The 20,077-nt window shown below is 48.2% G+C and overlaps 4 protein-coding genes across 4 annotated transcripts; 3 read left to right on the top strand and 1 right to left on the bottom strand.

The window, feature by feature from the left end:
* Positions 1-721: 721 nt before the first annotated feature.
* HOO65_040660 (Tc5 transposase DNA-binding domain protein) lies at positions 722-2,516 on the top strand (the record flags this gene model as incomplete). Its single annotated transcript, XM_071002733.1, has 2 exons — positions 722-1,275; positions 1,373-2,516. The coding sequence occupies 2 exons, from the start codon at positions 722-724 to the stop codon at positions 2,514-2,516; spliced, it is 1,698 nt and encodes a 565-aa protein (XP_070859503.1).
* Positions 2,517-7,391: 4,875 nt separating this feature from the next.
* On the top strand, positions 7,392-11,815 carry HOO65_040659 (Vegetative incompatibility protein HET-E-1; the record flags this gene model as incomplete). Its single annotated transcript, XM_071002487.1, has 4 exons — positions 7,392-7,520; positions 7,569-7,961; positions 8,030-9,976; positions 10,031-11,815. 4 exons carry the CDS (start codon positions 7,392-7,394, stop codon positions 11,813-11,815), a joined length of 4,254 nt encoding a protein of 1,417 aa, XP_070859502.1.
* Positions 11,816-13,839: 2,024 nt separating this feature from the next.
* Positions 13,840-15,292, top strand: HOO65_040658 (uncharacterized protein; the record flags this gene model as incomplete). The annotated part of the gene is made up of 7 exons (XM_071002812.1): positions 13,840-13,897; positions 13,946-14,084; positions 14,142-14,182; positions 14,242-14,434; positions 14,504-14,808; positions 14,871-15,144; positions 15,208-15,292. The coding sequence occupies 7 exons, from the start codon at positions 13,840-13,842 to the stop codon at positions 15,290-15,292; spliced, it is 1,095 nt and encodes a 364-aa protein (XP_070859501.1).
* Positions 15,293-17,198: 1,906 nt separating this feature from the next.
* HOO65_040657 (uncharacterized protein) lies at positions 17,199-19,665 on the bottom strand (the record flags this gene model as incomplete). The annotated part of the gene is made up of 2 exons (XM_071002608.1): positions 17,199-19,536; positions 19,604-19,665. 2 exons carry the CDS (start codon positions 19,663-19,665, stop codon positions 17,199-17,201), a joined length of 2,400 nt encoding a protein of 799 aa, XP_070859500.1.
* Between the last annotated feature and the right edge of the window lie 412 nt (positions 19,666-20,077).

The raw sequence follows: 20,077 nt of genomic DNA, 5'->3' as shown, positions 1-20,077 counted from the left end.
ATATCTTGCTCCGCATCTATCCGGCTTTTGCATGTCTGGCCATCTCCCTTGATCGAGGCTATCTTCATATAAAGCTCACATTCTCGTCCTCCTTCGTTGCTTCCCACCATCCTGTCCTCGTCCTCGTTCTCGTCAGACACATACACCTTCCTCTTTTCAGCTTCTTCATTACATAGTAGCCGACGCCGCTGCTACTACTGTCTCTTTCTATCTGCCCTGCTACCTGACGTGTCTATCATCGTCGCAATCCTCTTCACGCCCTATCTACCAGTTGGCGCCCACGAAACCTGTCGGGTATCTCGCCCTTCTCATCTTCACTTATACCCTCACTGATCTTTGCACACACTTGTACACACCTCAAGCAAATCCTCCACCCGGGATTTGGCCCTTTTATCTTTGCTGCTGATACTAGCTTGAGTGCGTGTGAGTGTGAGTGCGCGCGTGTGTGTGTTTTCACGTACTAGTCATACTTGGCGATTCTGTATTGAGTCGCACTTCTAGCCAACAAGCTCGCTGTGTACTGCTGCGGTCTGCTTGCTGAGCATAAAGCAAAACGAGCGCCCGTCTTTTCCTTCGCCATCTGTCTCTTGCTACCTCTTCCATTCTTTGCTGCCATAGACCCCAAGGCATGCATTCCGGCACTCCACCTTCTCCGATAATGGAACATTCCTCGCAAATGACTTCGAACTGCCCTTACCCAACTACCCCGTCGTGGGTCGACATGGGAAACTCGTACCCAGCAAGCGGACTCTCTGAATACGGAGCTTATCCATATGTAGGACCAGCCCACGGCTTGCCGCTTTCATCTGAGTCTCTGGGTCGCTCTATTCCGCCGCCGACTTTGCCTCCTTTGTCTTTACACCACTCTTCTAGTCAGCAAAACCACTCTCCCAGCCACCATAGCCACAACTCTCAGGAACATCCGCACCACCATCAAGTCTCGCACCATACATCGGCTCCCCTGCCATCGCCGGCTTCTGAGAGCGCGGCCCACCAGCACCCGCAGACTCTGCCGAATCTGGTGATGCCAACCCACTCTCCATGGCCTAGCATGCTGGCGGGTAGCATGAACACGTCGCCATACTCGGCCTCGCCCATGCTTATGGCGCAGCCAGACAAGGCCCGGCATGCTAGGTCCCGGCAGGCCAAGTCTTCGGGTCGCGGCCCTCGCAAGATGCTTTCTAATGAGGACAAGCACCGCATGTGGCTGTTCCACCAGAAAAACCCAGGCAAGAAGCAGACGGAGATTGGCGATATGTTTGGCGTTGAGCGAAGGTAAGATTGTCTTGCGCGGGCTCCCCGTTCACAGTTTTCTGTTTCACCTAATCTCTACTCGTATGTATTGCTTGGCTAACGCTTCTATTTCTTATAGCACTGTCTCCAAGGTCCTTTGCAAAAAGAAAAGAGACCTCAAACTCCCCGATCAGAAGATGGGTCGTGGGCAGCAGTCTTCCCAGAGCCGCCCCCAGCTGCCCGACATCGAGGGTGTTCTGGGTACCTGGGCACAGGACATGATCAGCCAAGGCTCTCCACCCACAGACCAAGACTTGCTAGACCATGCCAACCGCCTTCTGAGCACCACGCAGCGTGGCGCTAGCAACAAAAAAGCAGCCCCCGGGCTGGACCATAACTGGCTCAAGAACTTCAAGCAGAGATACGGGCTGGCCTCATCACCCATCGTGCCTTCGCCTCAACAGCGACTGCCTGATATCGGCAGTGTGGGCGGCGAGACACAGAGAATGTCAATCTCACACCTGGCTGACCCTGCCATGACGTCGTCTTCCAGCTCGCCGACCAACACCTCGGTGCCAACACATCTTTCTAGCTCCCAGGACCACCAGCAGCGGGATGTCCATGGCCGCGAGGCTTACCCTGGCAGCTACTACGATGTAGGAGTCGGCATTGGCGTTGGCTACCCCAAGACTGTCTCTAGCTCGCAGGGCTCTATGACGTCCGAGGGCGAGTTTAGCTTTTCGCCTCACAGCGATGGGGGGGCCCTCATGTCCAGCACTGACAGCCGCTTCCAGCGCCCGCGCAGCCAGACCTATCCTGTGATTCCGGGGATTGACTACGGCGAGGCCCCTGGCGGCCCTGATTCGCACGGTCAGCCCGTAGGCCCCAAATATCACGGGTCGGTAGAAGCCTCCCCGTCGCGCTCCCACGGTGCCGTCAACTACCCCATTGACCCACAGGTACGCCGTATTGCAAGCAACAACAGCATGTACTCGGCGCCGCCAACCTCTTCACAGCAGCCAAACAACGCACAGGCTGGCAGCCCACTGCACGGGGCTAGTACCACCGAGGTACCGGGCACACCAACGGCCGAGGATGCGCGCAAAGCCCTGGAGACGGCCTTGAGCTATGCGCAAAAGTCTAGCGCGAACACCCATGATCTTTTGATGGTTGTGCGTTTCTTCCACGATCTGGGGATCCACATGGACCAGGAATTTGAGCAGCTGGCTTTGACGTCGCTGAAGCAGATGTCTGGGAACGAGGTGGTGATGACTTCTCAGTGAAGGGAGTCCTTTTTTTGTGGTTTTTCCATGACTGTTTGTTGGTTTGTCTGTTTGTTGGTTGCTTTCTGTGCCCTTCTGTTTCTCTCTTTGTATTTTCTACTCTTATCATGATCGTCTCTCCAAGACCTCTCTCGCCTGGAGCAGTCTATCAGCAATGTCGCCTAATGGGTCACGATGATGATCCGCCCAGACTGCCCACAAACACTGAAATGCATTTTTCAATGCCGTTTCGCCTATTTGCTATTTGCTGCTTTGATTTCTTTGGCCTCTGGCGGAGAATTATTTCCTTTTCTTTGGCTTTCCGTCTCTCTTCTTTGAAGACTTCTCCCAGCTCGCGCAGTTCCCCAACTCTTTCTTTATTTCTTCGGCTTCTTATTTGTCTCTGCTGGTTTATCTTCCATTTCTGTTTCTGTTTATCTTTTGTCGATCATTTTTTGGGCTGCTGTCTGCCTCTTCATGTTTCGGACTGGCGGTGTTTTGCTCTTTTCTTGTGTCTCTATTTTATCGGCAGGCTTCATTCTGGGGGTTTGTCTCTGTCTATCTCCTATTATACTGGCAGCCCTACATCAAACTAGTGTTAGTACTACAATTCATGCTTTTTCTTATTCAAGACAGACTGGTGTTGTTGATGTTGCTTGTACGCCGTGACTAGATGTGCTGCTGGTCAGCGCTCGCCCTTAGAGTACAAGAGACTAGGAAGCCGACGTTGGATGTTTGTCGCACACAGACATTGCGCTTGTCTCTCGTGTTCTCGTCCCATGGATCCTTCCCGCAGGAGGGAGGGCTCACAGCTGAAAGGTAAAACGAACTATGCACGCTGGCAACCTTGCTGGGGGTTGCGATGGAGTTTTATACTCTATTTTGCCCTCCACCTTTTCTCATCTACGAAGCTGAGGACTTTGATTGGGACGGTCATGGGGCCTTGCGGTCGCGTGGTCGTATATCTGGGCTGAATGTCGGTTCAGCCATGTTCTGGCCGGTTTCCCACGATGGATCGTCGGCGCGTTGTAGTACCGCCGGTTTCTTGCGTGGGCTTTACCATTCTAAGTTGATGAAAAAAAAATTAAAAAAAAAAAGTTATACTGGAACCCTTCTCGCCAGTAGCTAGTACGAAGTTGGCGCAAAAATTTAACCACTGACCCCAACCCGATTTGAACGGATAACCTTTTGATCTGGAGTCAAACGCGCTACCGTTGCGCCATAGGGCCTCGAGAAAAGTCGAGTTTATTTTGCTATATGAAGGCACTGGTGATGGCCGGCGGCAATGGGCCGCCGGGGCCCGAGACGGAATTCCGGCAGCCTACTAGTCTATAGAACAACAAAAAACACGGGAATGCACGGGTAACGCTGCAAGACTGACTGATTGATTGATTGTGCTATTTAACGTCTACCTACTGGTTTTCCACAGTAATACGACGGCGCTGCAAGACTGGCAGGGTGGTCCGTGTAGAAATTCATGTGATATATAGGCGGGGTATCACGGTACGAGCGAGGCTTTTTGCTGGACGATGGACAAAAAAAATAACGGCGCCGACATACAACACTGGGGATTCTCATGTGGTCACCCACCATAATACTAGTCCAGCGCTTTGTAGGTTAACTAGGGGAGAGCGGACGGGATCCCGTGCTTTCTACAAGCTATGGTCGTATGTTGGACAAACAAAGAGGTAACACGGACTGTAAGGCTCTCTCCGAAAATGCACGTGGGAGCAAAAAGTATCACTACATACAACACCGAGGATTCGCATGTGGTCACCCACCATACTACTGGTTCGGCGCTCTGTGGCTTGACTAAGGGGGAGCAGACGGGACCCCGTATTTTCCACAGGCTATGGTCGTATGTTCGGGATGTAGCGGGTTTATCGGACATTATATATTGGCTCACCGGCACCGACAGAGAACCAGCAACAGAACACCGCTTCAGCCTCGCAGGAGCACGGAGATAGAGAAGAGACCAGTTACGTCTCGACTACGAAGGGTGGTGGAAAGAACAAAAAGGATACCGTCCACTTGGAGCCGGCGTCCCCACCGAACCCCCCTTCCGCACCTCCCGCTACAAAGGGCTTGCAAGAATAGAGACAGGAAGGGCAGCAACGAAGAAGGAGACGAAGAGGGTGAAGATGAGGGAAAATGAAAGAGGAAGATAGAAGGGATAGGAAGGAGATGTCGAGGAGGGCTTCATGAGGAGGTGCTGAGGGAGCTCTACTACCAGCCGCCAGCAAAACGGGAAAAATGTCAAACGATGCGGCAACAACCCTATAATAGCTGCCTTGAACGAGGCTATCAGCAAGCTCTAGCTAATGTCAAAGAATTATGTTACCACCACATGCAAGGATGTGTGACCTTCTAGGAAGGAAATCATGATAGTAAACAGCTGGGTTATTGAATATGTCACTGTCATCTGACAGTTGAAGGCGTAAAGCCTCCATCGCCGTACTTGCCCAGTGCATTCCTTTACCACATGTCCCAATCAAATCCTTCCTTGCTGGCATTTACACAGATCTTATTACTGCTTTTCATCACCTATCTTGCCCTCCATACAATCTAATAATATATCAATACTGCAGTAGAAGTACCGAGGCAGAACAAGGGTGTAAGGTTAAGTGGTGTGGCAGGTCATCCTTGCCATATATCTGAGTTGGAAACGACTGCTTGGGCCCATAAGTCCCACCACAGCCTACTACGTTTGGAAGCAAAGGCAAAAGGCCACGCATATATTCCACCGAGAGGTGTCATCGCTTGAAAAGTAGGCGCGCTGCGGAAAGGACTTCTCCTCAAAGCGACTGCTGGACAAGCGTGGGCACTCCCGAAGCTGAGCAGCTGAATAGGCATCAAGTTGCTTTTGGGTAGACTTCATGATCATGATATCATCTAGCAAGTTGGTGATATCAAGTATCACAACGCGCCAATAAGCGCACCCATATACGGTGACTGAAAAAGCAGTCTCCTTACGGCCGAATCGAGAAGTCTGGACTCGAAAAACCTACATTTTCTTGATCTGATTCCACGTCATAGAGATCTGCAGAGCCATGACGCATTTCAAGCTTAGATAGTTTAAGTATAGGATAAATACAACAACAACAACAACAACAACAACAACAACAGCCAATAAGCGCAATTTTGAAAATCATGTTTGTTCGCCAGCTAGGTAGTTGCTTAGTACTATGAAAGGCAACGAAACGTATGGTCTAAATAGCCCTACAAAGACGAAGACGGAAGGAGCTTCTAAAAATATGTATCCAACTTTGGATAGAGGCACATGTAAGTACCGTTTAAATTGTTTACAGCACCCGTCCGTCTTTGAATTGAACTATGAAAGCTCGTAGACAGGCTTCCACAGGACGTAGAAGCGGCAAGTTATATTGCTAGAGTGCTGCACTGCAACTTTGGATTCCTGCACTGAACAGTCTAGGCCCCGCTCAAGATGTACCCTTGAGCTCAGCAAGGAAGACCTTTCGACGGAGGAGAATCAAGAAACGGCCATAGTCGCGTCGGGGAGTATGTAAGGTCTTCTGAGGATCTCACGATAGTTCGCTGGCTACTTAATGTCGGCAGAAAAGCACATAACAGCCGTGCCTACAGCAGAACAAACATACTGTGCTCTGCTAGGGCCAGTCTATCCCTTATCGTGAAAGCTGGCAGCAGCCTTCTAGTTCTGACATGCCGAGGGTTAGTTATTGAGGAATCAACGACGATATCAAGACACTGCGATTTTGAGCAGTACCACGCCCGGTTCAATCATGAGGGCGCTGAGACAAAACACCAAGTGCCCAAATGCGGCAATGCCTTCAGCCACACATGAGAATACATAGGGATTTGTGAGGAAGTTTCTTAGAGAGGACGGATCTTGTGAACTCCTAACGGAAGAATTCGTTTTGAAGCGGAGGGCTTGTTGAGCAGAGATCGTAAGTAGGGGATGGTTTGTTCTGGGGCGCTCGGTCTTGTTTGAATGCTCTCGGTTTCCTTGTATGTTGCTTGGATTTTTTCCTGTTTCTTTTTTGTTCCGCGGTGACTGCAAGGTGAGCAGGGTGAAGGAGAGTAGCAGGTTTGCTTGGAAGAACACGTGCTTCTCTCGTTGGAGATCTACGGTCAGGTCAACCTTGTAGAGCGTTATTTGTGTTCACCAACTGACCGATCTTGCGTTGTTTGATCGTGGTGGTTGTCGGTAACCTGAGCTAGGGTTACTAGGATTACTAGCCCTAACCAGGTTTGGCCAAATGTTAGGGTTAGCACTAGACATAAAGGGCCTTCTTCCAAGGCCCCTGGGTAGTGATGGATGTATAAATCAGCTGAGATCCGCTCTTCAATCAAGGATTAGATAGACAATGAACAAGCATAAATCACTTATTCCTTCGTCTCATTCCACGGACATTCAGTATATCCTGCCCAATTTCTACTATTAGTGGCTCCTACTATGAGGTAGTTCTTACTTCAGTACATAGTATACTAACGTTATGGCATCTGGATTGAAAGCTTGTGTGAATTCTCGAGAGGATAGTTAGAGAAAGATACTAGGTAGGGGGGGTATGGGTCTGTAGTTTTCTGTAGTTAGCTATTGCATAAATCGTTCATAACTTCTTTTAGCTTTGGGATTCTCGGCTATACATGCTTCGCGGGTGGTGCAGATTATGCGCCTGTTAATCCGGGCAACTATGTAGGTAGCATCAGAGTTACAAGCTGTGCTTACATAGAAATACGATGTTATCGGCCTAACAGCGTTGGGCAGCAACTTAGCGCTCGCATCTCGTCTAGAGGCAACAAAAATACCAGACTACGTAGAACATACACATCAAGCAATCTACTCTACGAACCGCAAATCATCACAGATTAACAACTGCCTATTATCAAAACGCATATTCTTGAGCTTCAACGAAAATGAAACACGTGAAAAGACTATCGCGAAAGCTTCGAAAGCACAAGTCTCCTACTAGGGACTCGGGCCCAACTACGCCAGGCACGCCCTCTCCTTCTGTTTCCAAACTTCCGCCACCAGAGCAAACTCAAGTAAAGCCGCCGGATGCTGGACAGCCAGCAGTGGCTACACCGTCTTAGCTGCCCCCCAAACCCGATCCCGAGCCGGAGCTATCGCCTATCATACAAAAGAGGATCTGGAAACAGGCATACAAGGCTGCGGAAGACGAAAATAAAGACTTGGTGAAAGCCTTCGAGAAGATTGTCCGTGCTGAAGTCCAGCCTGACGGGATGGGCGCCGAACCCGCTGATCGAACGCACTGTAAAACAACACCAGAGCAAGAGGCAGAATTCCTTCAAGTGCGCCAGTTCGTTCAGGATGGAATCAGCCGGACGGAAAAGGGAGCTTCTACCAGGCAAAAGATCGATCAAGGCCTACAAGTGGTGAACACCGTCAAAGGGTTCATAGAGAAAGCTTTAAGTGTCGCCCCAGAAGCTGCCTTTGTGTGGGCTACTTTTAGTCTCGGGATAGACGTATGTGACTGAAGCTCGCCGGTATAGGGCACCACTTATCATAATGATCTTGGCTAACGCTGGAATAGGTTCTCTCAAACGCTGTCAATGAGGCGCTCGAAAACCGCAAAGGCATAGAGTACGTTCTCTGTAGATTGGAGTGGTATTGGGAGCTGGCAGGTTTGCTGCTTGAGCAAAATACCTGCAATATAGCCTCGGCTACTACTCTGCGCGACAAGCTGGAAGACGATGTCATACATCTTTTTCAGAAGCTCATCTTGTATCAGATGAGGAGCGTCTGTGTTTACCATCGCAGTGAGGCTGCTACTATTTTCAGAGATACGTTCCGAGTGGACGACTGGGCAGGCCAGCTAGAAGTCATCAAAGAAGCCGAAGAAGTTGTCAGATACGATGTGGAGCAGTACAGTTCTCAAGAAGGCAAGATGCAGCTACAGAAGCTCAATGACACGGCGGACACTCTACAACGGAGCCTCCAAAGCATCCATGCAGTAGTGCAGAACCAAGCGCAGCAGCAAGAAGAGAGGCACGAAATTGAAAAGAACAAACAATGTCTTTCAGACCCCCGTGTAACCGATCCCCGCATTGATAAGAAGAATATCGAGGAGAAGAAAGGCGGTTTGCTGGGAGACTGCTCTAACTGGGTTCTTGAGCATGCAGACTACCAGCGTCTCAAAAACAAGCAGGATTCCCGGATTCTCTGGATCAAAGGTGACCCCGGCAAAGGAAAGACAATGCTGCTTTGTGGCATCATCGATGACTTGGAGCCCGACCCTTCAGTGTCGTTGTCCTATTTCTTTTGTCAAGCCACGGGGGGCGACCAGCAGAACAAGGCCTCGTCCGTGCTACGAGGTCTGATCTATCATCTTGCCCGCCAAAATACAGATCTCATCAAGTACGTGCGGGAAAAGTACGATTATGCAACCAAAGACGCATTTAACAATGACAATTCCTGGCACGAACTCTGTGAGATACTGAATGGCATGTTGAATGACCGGACCATGAAAAATGCGATCCTGATTGTCGACGCCTTGGACGAATGTGCCGTAGATTTACAACGCCTGCTTAGTCTTATTGTTAAGCCGTCGCCTGCCCAATGGATTGTGTCAAGCCGCAATTGGCCGATTATTGAGGAAGAATTGGATGATGAGCAGCAAACAGTAAAGATACACTTTGAAGAAAATGAGCGTTCGGTATCTAGCGCAGTTGGCCTTTATATCCAGTGTAAGGTGGATCAGCTGGCAGAGAAGAAGAAATATAGCGATGAGACGAAGGCTGATGTGTTGAGCCATCTGATAGCCAACGCTAATGGCACTTTCCTCTGGGTGGCTCTGGTCTGTGAGCAGCTTGCTAATGGGAAAAAGCGGCACGTCAAGAATACACTTGTGTCTCTTCTACCTGGGCTTGATCCACTCTATCAGCGAATGCTGCGAGATCTATCCAAGTCTCAAGACGCAGATCTGTGCAAGAACATCCTTGGAAAAGCTTTGGTTGCGTATAGACCCATCACCGTGGAAGAAATGCATGCCCTCATTGAGGAGCCTGCGGAACTGGACAGTGAAGATATAAGAGACGCCATCAGGTCTTGTGCCTCCTTCCTGACTCTTCACAACAACAAGGCCTCCTTCGTGCACCAATCGGCCAAGGACTACCTGCTGAACAAGGCATTAAGCGAGATACTACCTTCCGGCATCCCGAATCAACACCATGTGATGTTTCTACGATCACTTGACGTTCTTTCCAAAACGCTTAAGCGCGATATTTATCAGCTATCAGCCCCAGGCTATTTGGCAGATGAAATTTCAGCCCCTAATCCTGACCCGCTGGCTACTATTCGATATTCCTGCCTCTTCTGGATTGACCATCTGCTGGACTCAGCGGAAGACAAGATGGTTGATACAAATGATGAAATCTCGGCCTTCCTGAAAAACAAGTATCTCGAGTGGCTAGAAGCTCTCAGTCTTCTACGAAGTATTCCAGCAGGAGCGAGGGCGATGGAAAAATTGAAGCTTTACATGGTAAGTAGCTACATTACCAGGGGTTTAAGCAAAGCAATATCTAACATCGTTCAGCAGGAGAAAGAGCCAAAAGACTTGGGGGATTTTACCAACGACGCTTGGCGATTTCTCTTTTATCATGGCGCCACCATTGAAATGGCTCCATTGCAGATTTACGTTTCGGCTCTCATCTTCAGTCCTACCAACAGCTTGATAAGACAGCGGTATTGTCGCGAAGAGCCAAAATGGATAAAGTTGAAGCCGAAGGTTGAAGAAAACTGGAATCCTTGTCTACGGACCCTGGAGAACGGTGGTTTGGCGACGTCAGTGGCGTTCTCACACGATGGACAACGCCTAGCATCCGGATCATATCATGGGACATTCAAGATTTGGGATACGACTTCTGGAGTATGTTTGCAGACTTTCAATGGCATACATTTTGACTATGTATATTCATTGGTCTTCTCACACGATGGAAAACGAATAGCATCGGGGTCAGCATTCTCTCTCAAAATCTGGGATATGAATTCTGGCGCCTGTTTGAAGACTTTTGAGGGCGATGGCTATAAGGTGAGATCGGTGGTGTTCTCACACGATGGAAAACGACTAGCATCAGTTTCCAATGACACCATCAAGCTCTGGGATGCGACTTCCGGCTTATGTGTGCAGACTTTTGAGGGTCATGATGACAAGGTAGGTTCAGTGGCATTCTCGAGCTCTGGACAGCGGCTGGTTTCAGTGACAAATTATGGTATTGTCAAGATCTGGGACATGACTTCTGGCACATGTTTGCAGACTTTCGAGAATCGTACTAGTAGTATGATGTTAGTAGTGCTCTCATACGATGGAGAGCGACTAGCATCGACGCTAGAGGATGGGACAATTGAGATATGGAATGTAGCTGACGGCGCGTGTTTACGGAAGATTGAAGCCAATAGCTCTTTGGCAACATCACTGGTGTTCTCACGTGATGGACAGCGGCTAGCATCTGGCTTAGAAAATGGAGAAGTCAAGATATGGGATGCGACTGTCGGCACATGTTTGCAGACTCTTGAAGGCCACAGAAGGGATGTGGAAGCAGTGATCTTCTCACACGATGGACGACGACTAGCATCGGGGTCGGAAGACTGTACAGTCAAGCTCTGGGATGTAGCGGACGGCGCATGTTTGCACACCCTCAAAGGCCATAGCGGTCGGGTGACATCAGTGGTGTTCTCACACGATGGACAACGACTAGCATCGGGGTCGTATGACTGTACAGTCAAGATCTGGAATGCAGAGAATGGCGCATGTTTGCAGGCCCTCAACGGCCATAGCAATTGGGTGAGTTCAGTGGTGTTCTCACACGATGGACAACGACTAGCATCGGGGTCGTATGACTGTACAGTCAAGATCTGGAATGCAGAGAACGGCGCATGTTTGCAGACCATCAAAGGCCATGACCTTTATGTGAGTTCAGTGGTGTTCTCACATGATGGACAACGGCTAGCATCGGGGTCGTATGATCAGACAGTGAGAACCTGGGATGTTGCTTCTGGCGTATGCCTGAAGGCTGTCTCTTTAGGACTGACTCTGTATAAACCTTCATTTGGTCCGGTTGACAGCACTAATACTCCCATGACTATCAGCCCAGACATGTCCATTTCAGTTGCGACCCCATCGGCTGATCAATCTCCCACTTCTCACGCCAGCTCCCACCACTACACTGTCGACGACTATAAGTCATGGGTTTTAAGAGATGGAGAAAGACTGCTTTGGTTTCCACCAGAGCACCGCCCAAGGTTATCAACAGTAGCGGGTAGAATGATTGGGTTGGGTGAATACTCTGGTCGCTGCTACGCTATTCAATTCAGTAGTTAGATCTAGAAGCTTTAATATACACATCGTTGCTGTAGACCCGGTGTGTAGGAAAGCCCATGCTCGCTTAGACCAGACCTCGTTACTCACCCTAAGCTACACCGCAAGTTAGACTCATAATTTAAGCCATTTGGGCTACTATCCACAATGAACTCTCTTTTTGCCAAGTTTAGTGATAGCTAGTTAATCTACGTCCTGCCTATCGTGCTATTCGCGTATTAGCACTACGGACAAAGCACTAATCTGCTAGGCTAACATTCGATCAATTGAATACCCTGGGCGTAGCGTCTATCTGCTTCGCAGCATATGCTTACGTCGACAACAGTAGATGATGGGAAATGGCCTTCCATGCGAGCAACATACCCTAAGCTTTATATACGAAAGTAGATCTGACCTCGGGAATCAGGAACAGGAATAGCATGCGGCTCTACGGTGACTGCCGTTATAACTTGGCCGGTATCTCCTGTAAGTTATGGTCTCGGTTAACTAAATTAGAGGGCCTTTGATGCACATGATATGTGGCGATTTAGAGCTTAGCCCTCAATTCAATTCAGCAGCTACACCTTTACCTTCGTAACACTAGTGTGATGTCTCGAGAAGCCCCTCGTTCGTTCATCCAGCTATGTCCCAGGCCAGTCCTTGTGCGACTCTTGAGCAATGATGGATGGCGAAATAACTAGTGTTGGTGTAGAGCAATTCCGACTGGAGTACATGATATGCTAGCTATATTATCGACATTGGAGGGTGTTTTTGAGTAACTTCTAGAGGTCTATAAACTGAGGTTAGCAAAGGTACTAGGATCCGACTCTGTAGTTTAGCAGTTGAAACAAAATCACACGGCAAGAATGCTGTTGGGCAGTGTATTGGTTTTCTCTTGATTTGATAGAGGTGAGTGAAGTTTTATCGTTGGGCACAACTATGCCAGAGCATTTTATACTATTGTTTACCCGGTGTTAATCCGACCAGAGGCAGGGCAGACTCTCCAGGACAAGATAGACAAGAGAGAACCAAGAAATCACAGATCACCCTTCTTCTACTTCAAGGACATTTGGTACTTCTATAATTTGTACTATAACGCAAACTATTTAGGTCTTAAATCCAAAGTAATTAACCTCAATTGTTAGTACAGCATTGATTAGTGTTGCGGAGATTCGAGCTCCGACCGGAATAACATCGGGTGAATACGTGGCAATACGATGCTGTGAAGAGATTTAGAACTTGGCCCTCAGTTAACTCGAATGAAACATGCTTCACAACAATTAGCTCGTCATATGGTGGTGAATGAGCCACAAAATGCTCAAATCAACCCGGAAGGGCTCATATATGAATGAAGCCCAGAAGACATGGGGCGCATGATACATGACAACAATTGAATACATCGGGGTCTGTGCAATTTTCATGTCGACTTTACCCTGAGGACTCTGTTGGGTGTGTCTAACTACAGCACATACTGACTATAGATGCTCACATACCTAACCACCGAGGCCTCATGTCCTTTTAAACAAGTGTGGCTAGAGCGATCCGGGCTGCTGACAGGTCTATATTCAGAGACACCCTGCAGCTGTAACTAACTGAGAATAGTAGGTCAATGGCTTTCCTCTATCAGTATCATAATCATTTCATGGCAGCACAACGCGTCCTTTAATGTAGTTAACCGTTTTTTCGGGGAGAATGAGTGAAGGCCTATCAGCTGCGACTTCACCCACATGCCCAGCCCATGATCCGAATACTCTTCATTGGTCAGGTGAAAAGCCCGTGTAGTATTGCAACCCCAATACAAATTAAGCGGGGCACAGCACATAAGGCGTCAGCCAGCGCCTTCTCCAGCATCCATATGGCATAGTCGTGTTCTGTCTACTTCTCACTCACCTTCACTCGTGTGGGAATATTCGATTTTCGCCTTGTCTATGCCCCTATAGCCTTCTATTTTCTAGCTTTATTTCGTGGCTTATCGCATATTCCTCTACTATGTCCATTTCATATAGCCTCAGTTTTAGGCTACCCTGTCTTGGGTTCTCCAAAAGAAGATGAGCTCAGCTACACAGCCAAATCGAAATGCCCGGCCATCCAAGATCCTCTCTCCGGGTACGTTATCCCTATTTTTGTCTGCTATCTTACCACTAACTGTCGCAGATGACGGAGGCGTTGGCGGATTACCCAGCCTTTTCATCCTCGAGAATACCATGGAGAAGGTTTGGGAGACTAAAGGCCTCCCCGAGATATTAAGACCCTGTAAGGGATTCGGCCTCATTGGCGGTACGGGGACAGGAGGGTAAGACCTGTGCTGCGATTGTGTATTTCTGAAATCTTATTAACAACCTCCCTGCAGCATCGTCGCCATCATGCTTGGTCGATTGGGCATGTCGATTGGTGATTGCATTGAGACATACAAGGAAATGTGCAGTGCAGAATTCACTCGGGGCAAGCAGAAATGGTTCACGAGACTCTAGGCGAAATCAGCGTCAAGTATCTCGACGAAGAATCTGGAAAACGCCCTGAAACAGCGATTCGGGAGAATTGTCGTCTCGAAAAATGTATTCAAGAACGGGAGGAGGGCAAGTCTACAGTGAATACATGTCAACATGAAAACAAAACGTTTCTACAACAGCCATACACTAATACGTAAGTTCTGGCCCGGCTCTCCACTCACTTGCTAGAGCATAAATCTAACTTGTCGCTATTCTCATACAGTGTTGTTCTGGCCATGACGAAGGCCAATATCGATGCGCATCCAATACTGTTCAAAACATACCGAGTTACTGCTAGCTTCTCAGAATTCAAAATACGGGAGGCGGGCAGAGCTACATCTGCAATAGTCAGCGTCTTCAAGCCTATCAAACTAGGCCGAGAAAATGAAGAATTTATGAATAGCAGCTTTGGACATAGCAACCCATTCAGGGTCCCCATCACGGAGGCGACCAAGCTTCTTTCAGGTCATCAGAAAATGTTGACATTGAGCATTGGCACAGGTCTTGGTAGTGCTATTAAAATGGGCGGTACGAAAAGATCCGTCAAAAGAAGTCTTGAAAAATGGCAACTAGCTCTAGAAGACTTGCAGATGGGCTTGCAAAAGAGTACTCCAGCCAAAAGGGGAGATACTATCGCATTGACACTGCCAACAGCCAAGGATCAATTGTCGCATCAGATTGGGTCAACCCGTCCAAGGTGGCAGCACATACAACAAATTATCGCAGTGAGAAACATGATGACATCAAGAGATTTGCCAACATTCTGATAAATGGCTTTTCCCTGGTGTCAGGACAGCCAGAGGAACCAGAGGAGCCAGAGGACACACAGAGGCTACAAGAGCCACGGGAGTCAGAAGCCACATGGTTAGTACAACACAATATGGAGCTTGGCAATGATTACCAGCATTAAGCTAACAATATTTGCAGGCTCTACACCAGACTATTATATTCCGTTTCACGAAAACCTCAAATTCCTCGGCCGTCGGGCCATCCTCTCCAAATTGGACGATAAGCTAGATCGGCTTTCAGCAGGCTGCGCTTGTAGGCTTGGGTGGCATCGGCAAAAGCCAGATAGCCTTGAAGTTTGCGTATACGGTGAAGGCAAAATACACCGACTGCTCTGTCTTTTGGCTTACTGCTGCAAGCATGGATGCATTTCGCAATTCCTGCAAAGAGCTCACTGAGGCACTAGGAATCGAAACATCTGATAACGAAGATCCACGAATACTTGTAAAGAACTACTTGGACGCCAATATATGCGGAAAATGGCATCCTATTCTCGATAACGTCGATGATGCTAGTCTGCCAAAGAGGGTAGATTCAGTACTTTTCTGCCACAGAGCAAGAAGGGACGAGTTCTTTTTACTACAAGGCCTAAAAAGGTCTCGTAGCTGTAGCTGATAGCGCTGAGCTGGAAGAAATGTCTTCCCAGGAACTGACGACTATCTTGATGCCCAGTGTGGAGGGCTTCAATGATGAATCGCACATGCCGGATGAGCATCCAATTAATAAGCTTCTCAACGAGCTATGCTATCTCCCGCTAGCAGTTGCACAGGCTGCAGATTATATGGCCGTCAACCAGATATCCATTACCAAGTCTATCGAACTCTTGAGAGAGCCAAACGAAGGCAAAATTGAACTCCTGTGTTGAAAGTAGAGCTCACCAGGAAGTACTGGAAAGTTCCAGCAAGTCCCAGAAGAGTGAAGACTATGGCGTCAAGAGGGGCCAGATCTAGGCACCCACCCTGGGGTACAGATATAAAAGGGGCTGGAATCTCTCAACTGCAGAGTATTTGAGAGGAGATAATAACGAATAACTTTTCTTAATAGATCAATCCTTTATTCAACATCCTGAAACATAATCATGTGGACGATGTACACTTCGGCAATTCCCAGGGTGTCATAGCCAGTACCTGGCTTATTACTTTTAAGCAAATCCAAAAGCTTCATCCGATGCCGTGAACCTTCTACACTTTATTGCAAAGGTCGAGGCAAAAGCTATTCCCCAAACCATGCTTCCAGACTATGAGAACAACAAGTCAATAGCGGAGGCTATTGGGGTATTCCTGTCATACGGTTTTCTTCGTGAACAAAAGGCCTCTGAGATCTTTGATATGCACAGCCTTGTGCATTTGACAACACGGCTGTGGTGCAAAGGTCTAAAGGATGACGAGAGACACATGTTAACTGTTGTTGATCACATGACTTCAACAGGTGGGAAAATCGGTTCCTTTGGCGCCAATACCTGCCTCATGCATTGTGTGTTATCAAGAATGAAAAGACTAGTGGTGAAAGCATGACTCAGCTAGAATTCAAAGTTGTGAAGTAGGTATATTAGCATGCAATTTTTAGACTCTGAATATTTCCAGTTGACTAGATATCTAAACGCCTAGTTCTCCATCCCGTTGCCTGGACATCTCGGCATCCAGACCCCGATTACCAGCTGTTCAAGCTAGGGTTCAGTCAGCTTACCTCTCTGGGATTTGGATAGTTCACAATTGATAATACTATCGGTCTCATCTTTTTGGAAGTTGTGCCAGCGAAAATGTGGGCTATGGTTAGCTGTATAGTTGTCTACACCAAGCTTGAAGCTCTGTTTCACTTTAACCATCATGGAGAGCTATCGAGAATCTAGCCTCCATTCGATCGTGACAAGTTGCATGCATGTTGGAGAGCTCCTCTATCCACTCAAACCTGCAAGTGTGAGGAGTTCTTGGTCACTGTAATCATCCCGCTTGTAGATTATGCTGCTCTAAGCGACAAGGATATAATACATGATCCGTGTACATAATGGCTGATTACCAACTGATCAGATTAATTTTGTCGAGTCGACGTCGAGAACCTTTTTCTTCTCAAGCCGTCTCCATGTCACCAAGAGCTAAAAAGCTCCGCATGTACCACATTGAAGTGTGCTCAGACTAGGTTTCCAAGCGAACTCTCTTCGCAGGTCTACCATCATCCCAGGCATTTCCACCTTTGTTCTTTTGAACAGCCCCATCTTCATAGCATCCAGTACGCAAAGGGTCAGCAGGACATTCCATGGTCCGGGATCGATGGAAATCAATCAGCATAGTGCAGCCGGACTTGACATCATGTGTCACATTCGCCTCGCGGATATCGTCGTGCACAACTCCAAGTGCCAGAAGCTTAGATTCAAGATTTCTGACAAGATCATAGTCCAAATCCATGACCGGTTCACCCGCATATGATAGCAAAAGTACTTGCCTAATAGGCCGGAACTCATAGTTTAGTGTTTGCTGCATAGACACATGGCCAAGACAGACCGGAACAACGTCGCCTTGTACAGGTCTCAGCTGATCATACACCTTTAGTTCATGCCGGATGAACGGCAAGGCAAGGTTCATCATCCCCTTACCAACAAACGTATAGCCATACGGGTGAGCCGTGAGCTTCAGAAGAATCCCAAGTAGACCATACTTATCAGGCTGAACTTCACAGTCAGAGTCCAGGTTGGTGTCGAGCTGAGCCTTGACAATATCAACAAGCTGGGGCAGTGAGATAGGGTGCTTTTCGTAGACAGAGGCAGCAGAGGACTCTAGAGCGGTCTCCGTGCGGTGAAGATCGACATTTGGACACGATTTGTCGAGATAGCCTCCATTGGCCAGGCCTAGGAGACACTGTTGTGAGCAGTACTCAACGCGAGGAGGCCGATATGCGCCGGAATTCTTATACAAGTCTACGTGTGGTCCCTGCTTTTTGGAAGGATCCTGCTCGTGTTGGCTTGACGACCTTTCATCAGGTGGTGGAAGTTGCGGACATGGGCTCCGTAGAGAAGCGGAACCAGCGCCTCCACTTTCATGGCCTTTGCCGGGACCAGAAGATGGATCAGACGGTGGCTTTTTAGACCCATGGTATTGAGGAAGGCTGCTCTGTATGCTTGCAATTTGTTGTACTGAAAGATTTGTGCGATCAAAAGCCAGCTGGATCATTGTCATCAGCATAGCATACGGCGTGTTTTTAATACCGTTTTCCAGTGCCGAAGATATTTGACTATTCTCAACCGGTGGATCTTCTGGGCCACGAGATGGGATGTTGCTGACATCCTCTTGATGTACACAGAGACGAAAATAAAGCTCCGATGGCTCCTTATAGTCAATGTAGAGCAGAATTGCGGCTTGGCCAGTTGATATGTAGCCATATGAGAGCCCGAGAGTAACCATATAATGGTATGTTTGTACTAAAGCCTTTGCAACTAGCTTGAAGCCATACGGACGCTGTTGGCTTTTCTTTTCCTCGGTGTCACCAGACATCAGTGCGCTTTCTTCAAGATACATTAATTCAATAAATATCCGACTACCCGAAGCAACAATATTCTCAAGTACAGACTGGAGCAAATTGGGTGTGAAAACATGTGCAGGCTTGTGCTCGATAACAAGAAGGTTCTTCACCTTTGGCGATTTATTTGTCATTCTGACACACGTACCATCTGGCTTGATCTTGCGCTCGGGTGACTGTGCTTTGATCGGCCGCGCTCCGTCAGCGCCGGGGGGCGGTCTCGCGTTCAAGATGTCCAGGGAGGGTCTACGACCACGCGAGGCAGAGGTAGATACGACAGTCACCGGCTCTGAACTATCAGCCCCGATGCTCGAGATATCCAGGCATCCGTCTCCTGAAGCCCCACCATCCGAGCCCTTCATCTGGCACTCCTGCACCTGTTCGCAAACCTGATTGATATATGTCGTGTTTGTGCGGAATTCAACTTCCTCCACTTCTTCCGACACGATTTGAAGCCAGGCATTGGCGATTCTAGCAACAGGGTTTTCAATAATCAGGGAACAGAACATCGAAGATTCCTTTTCGCTACCATGCACCAAGTCTTGAGCAATCCATTGCCGGGCACGAGTGTCTCGAAATCGCGGAAGTAATAGCTTATCATCAAAGTCATTAGAAAGATTGGTGAATTTTTGGTGGTGAAGCTCTGGAAAATCGTTCCATGGCAGCAGTTTCCTGGGACAGGTGCGACCAAGAACAGATGTTGTGCCTGCACCAGTAGTTTCTGTGCCTTTTTGGCGTATTCTGAGAGTTTGAAAGCAGTGTGCATAGAGGTGGTAAATGTGTGCGTGAAGGGACTCCCTAGCGTTTTCAGCATCGCCACGCGCCTTTTCAGCATCGCCACGCGCCTTTTCAGCATCGCCACGCGCCTTTTCAGCATCGCCACGCGCCTTTTCAGCATCGCCACGCGCCTTTTCAGCATCAATACGAGCATTTACCTCCGCGATTTTCGCTTCGTATTCTCTGTCCACGAGACACTCAGGTGATTAGATCCCATCCATTTGCTCAACGTATAATCAATCTCACTTACTTCTCAAGAGCTGCATATGCAGCCTTTACTGCTTCCACATTCGTCAAATTCAAATTTTCCATTATGTAGAGTTAATTATTTTGTCTCTTAGGAAAAGTGTAAATTCAAATATGCGTGTTCATTCAATCTATCTATCTTGATTCTAAACAGTAAAAGCGGGCGAGGTAACAACAACAGAAGGATCCTTGTGCATAGTCTGTCAGCTGACCAGTCATGTGACTCCACACTGACCCACAGAATGCCGGCCCCTTACAAAAAGGGATGCTAAATTATCAAAAAGGTCTGTTACGTTTTAGATGCTAGTCAAACGAGAAATGATCCAGCCGAAGGACTTGGTATAGTTAAGCAAGTCTTTTAATACATGATCGCAAGGGAGTCGCAAAGACTGGGAAATGGCACCTGGGCGAGCTGGCGATAAGGGTGGATCTCTTCTTGTAAGGAGTTTCCAGTGCTTTCCAACCTTCATAAGGCCTT

The sequence above is a fragment of the Ceratocystis lukuohia genome, assembly GCF_044167205.1.
Source record: "Ceratocystis lukuohia strain C4212 chromosome Unknown Supercontig4_pilon, whole genome shotgun sequence".
Taxonomy (NCBI): Eukaryota; Fungi; Ascomycota; class Sordariomycetes; order Microascales; family Ceratocystidaceae; genus Ceratocystis; species Ceratocystis lukuohia.
Note: the sequence above shows the minus strand (reverse complement) of the source record. Positions and strands in the feature narration are given on the sequence as shown.